The 3,017-nt window shown below is 66.0% G+C and overlaps 1 protein-coding gene across 1 annotated transcript in view; it reads right to left on the bottom strand.

The window, feature by feature from the left end:
• The window catches only part of RAMP2 (receptor (G protein-coupled) activity modifying protein 2), a 2,158-nt gene extending 321 nt beyond the window's left edge, over nucleotides 1-1,837 (bottom strand). The window contains exons 1-3 of the mRNA XM_010182054.1: nucleotides 1,780-1,837; nucleotides 722-832; nucleotides 308-440 (exon numbers count right to left, since the gene is read on the bottom strand). Of these exons, the coding sequence (XP_010180356.1) occupies nucleotides 308-440; nucleotides 722-832; nucleotides 1,780-1,837 (302 nt within the window). The remainder of the gene's footprint in view (nucleotides 1-307; nucleotides 441-721; nucleotides 833-1,779) is intronic.
• Between the last annotated feature and the right edge of the window lie 1,180 nt (nucleotides 1,838-3,017).

Below are 3,017 nucleotides of genomic sequence, written 5' to 3'. Positions count from 1 at the left end.
CATAGGTGGCCCCAAACCACTTGTCCCAGCAGCACCCGCTTGCCCTGCGCCCCACTGCCTGCACCAGCCCACCCTATGCAGGCAGGAGCCACTGGAGGGGAAGATGGCCCTAGGTCCCTCAGGACAGGAGCCGGTGGCTCATCGGCATGGCCTGGGGTCTCTGCATTTTCTGATGTCTCAGGGGCTGCTCCATACGTGGCCTTGGGGATAGAGGGGCCACAGCTGATGCCTCCACCAAAGAGTCCCCATGTGTAGCTTCCCCAGCCAGGGACAACTCAGGTCAGAGCCCCTGCATCCCCACAGCGCTGCCCAGGAGGGCTCTTCAGCCTCCCCGTACCTGCTGATGACTTTCCACTCGCACAGCTCCGACACCGTCACATTCCTCATCAGGTCGACGAAGAGCTCCCAGCACTTCTGCGTGATGTTGGTGTACGTCTCCTCTGCGGGGAAAGGTGCTGAGCAGGGGAACCACACCCCCGACAGGGCCCAGCCTGGCCCATGGGTGACACCCAGCACCCGTGGCTGTGCCTGGGAGCTCAGCAGTGCTCCAACTGTGGCCAGCGCTGGGGAGGGCTCTGTGGCACAGCCCGGCTGTTTTGGGGATGGACAGGGAACGCCTGGCCAGGGGAAAGGAGGGGGCACTCTGCAGTGCAGTTGCCCTCAGCCAGGGAACAGTCGTCCCCACGGTGCTGCCCAGCCCTCACTGAGCCCCAGTACTCACCCACAAGCTGGGCTGTCCAGTTGAACATGGCAACGGGCGGACTCGTCCTGGCGTCCTGGCCAAAGCCCTCTGCCTCGGCACCTGCATGGCACAGCCCGGTCGCCAGGAGCCCTGCGGAAGGAACGGGGTCAGTGGGGACAGAACTGCCCCGGCAGAGGCTGGGGTCTGCAGGAGGGACGTGGTTTTGGGGGTCCCTTGGGGGCAGCTGGAGCCGGTGGTCAGGGTGCAGGGAACCATGCACAAGGTTAGGGTCTTGGAGGTGCTGTCTGGGGGCTGCGGGCCGTGGGTCACAGCACAGGGGTGAGCCGTGTCCCCCACTTGTGGGGAGCCAGCACAGGGGCCACCCTGTCGCCCTGGGTGGATACACTGCAGCCGGACAGGGCTGGGGCAGGAAGAGGAAGTGCTGGCTGCAGCGGCTCTGCCGGAGAGCCCCCCCGCCCGCCATTTGCCCCATACCCAGCACAGATCGCGCCCCCCCGCCCGCCATCGGCCCCATACCCAGCACAGACCGCCATGGTCATGGAGCAAGCGGCTCCTCTGCCCAGCCAGCTGCCTGCTTGCCCCCCAGCCCGATGAAACCACCCCATCCATCTTCTGCCCTTGGCCAAGGACCCACGGTGTGGGGCAGCGATGGTGAATGACCCCGGTGGGCCCTACCTGGGCCGTTCGTGCGGAGCTGCGGCATGGCCAGGCACTGGCCACAGCCCTCCTGGGCTGGCCCAGCCACTGTGGCAAGGGCAGCTCATCCAGTCCTGGTCCCTGTCTCAAATGACCCAGTCCAGCCCCTCTCCGTCCCAGCCTGGAGCTCCGCAGGGCTCTCCATCCACCCTTGTGGGTCAAAAGACCGGGGAGGAGTGCAGTGAGGGATGACACTGGCCCCTGGCCATGCAGGCAATGGCTGCCCCAGCTGCCCTCAGCGCTGCCCGGTTGCCCCATGCTGGGCTGGGTTTTGGGCTGCGCTGAGCCGAGACCCCAGCCCTGGCCCCACGCAGGGAGGGTGGCTGCGTGTGGGGTGGTGCAAGGCACAGAGCCCCCATGGCCGCCCTGCTCACACTTACCCCAGAGCAGCAGGAGCCCTCGGGAGAGCTGAGAGCCCGTCTGCGCACACCGTGCCATCCTGCGAGCAGCTGCCGGCCGATGACCAGGACGAGGATTTCAATGGAAATAACAGGAAGCAACTCCTTTCCTCTGACAGGGGCAGTTTGACTACAGGAGACGTGTGAAAAATGAGATTGGTCAGCGCTGCTCTAAAGCGGCTTCTCCTGGTGGGACCCCGCAGCCGCACCGCACCAGCCCCCGTGGGCATTGCTCCCGCACCCCGGCACCCCACGCCTCACCCGGGGGCTCCGCTCCCCGCGCAGCACGTCCAGTTTTACGAGGCCGCTATTTGTTTACTTGTGTATTTCTCTTTAATCCTGTCTGGGCTGGGTTGTGAAATCCCTCGTCTCCTGCGTGGAGGGCAGGCAGCCCGGCAGCCGAGGGGAGGGGACAGGGAAGAGCAGGGGACCCACGCTGGGCGTGGGGGCGATGGGGGGACACATAGCCCCAGCACTGTGGCTTTTGGCTCACCCGGACACCTGCCCCTTCGCTGGGGCAGCCCCAGCCCTGCCTGCAGCCAGGAAGGGAGGGCAGTGGTGTCACATCCCCATGGGCATGAGGCCGACGCAGGCTGGGACGCCCTCCTCCCACCCAGCCCTGTGCCCCCCAGCTTGTCGCAGCCCCTCGCTTCTGACACAGCTCCACCTCCATCCCCCTGCAGTGCAGCACTGCTGAGGATGACCCTGGCCCCCTGGGTTGCATTGCTCCCTCCCAAGTATGGGCCTGAGGCCGGGTGAAATCATTGCACCTCTGGAAGAGCACAAACCCGAATCTTCCCCTTTAACGCCCGCCTGTGTGGATCGGGGCGTGATGAAGCACAGCTTGGAGGGACCCTTCTGCTACAGGAGATGACTTTGCCAGGCATCACACTTCCCAGTGCCATCCTGGCAGAGCCACCCCGGCTCCAGGACACCACGGGACCTTCCTGGGCCCTTCCAGGGGCCAGCAGCTGTATCTGGCAGCCAACAGGCCCCAGCGCTCTGGGGTCTGCAGGGTTGGAGCTCCCAGTCCTGCTCTTTGCTGGAGCTGCTGCAGCCTGTGGCTGGGCGGGAGCTTCTGCCAGGGAGACTCCCAATGATCTCAGCTTGGCCCCAGGGCCGGGACAGCCGCCCCCCTCCTGGGGCATCCAGAGTGGATGGGCAGAGACAGGACAGGGAGGGGGGGGGAAGGGGCTGGGGGCGCAGGCCAGGGGCCAACC

The sequence above is a fragment of the Mesitornis unicolor genome, unplaced genomic scaffold, assembly GCF_000695765.1.
Source record: "Mesitornis unicolor isolate BGI_N332 unplaced genomic scaffold, ASM69576v1 scaffold37033, whole genome shotgun sequence".
NCBI classification, from domain to species: Eukaryota; Metazoa; Chordata; class Aves; order Mesitornithiformes; family Mesitornithidae; genus Mesitornis; species Mesitornis unicolor.
This window is presented reverse-complemented; position numbering and strand designations above follow the sequence as displayed.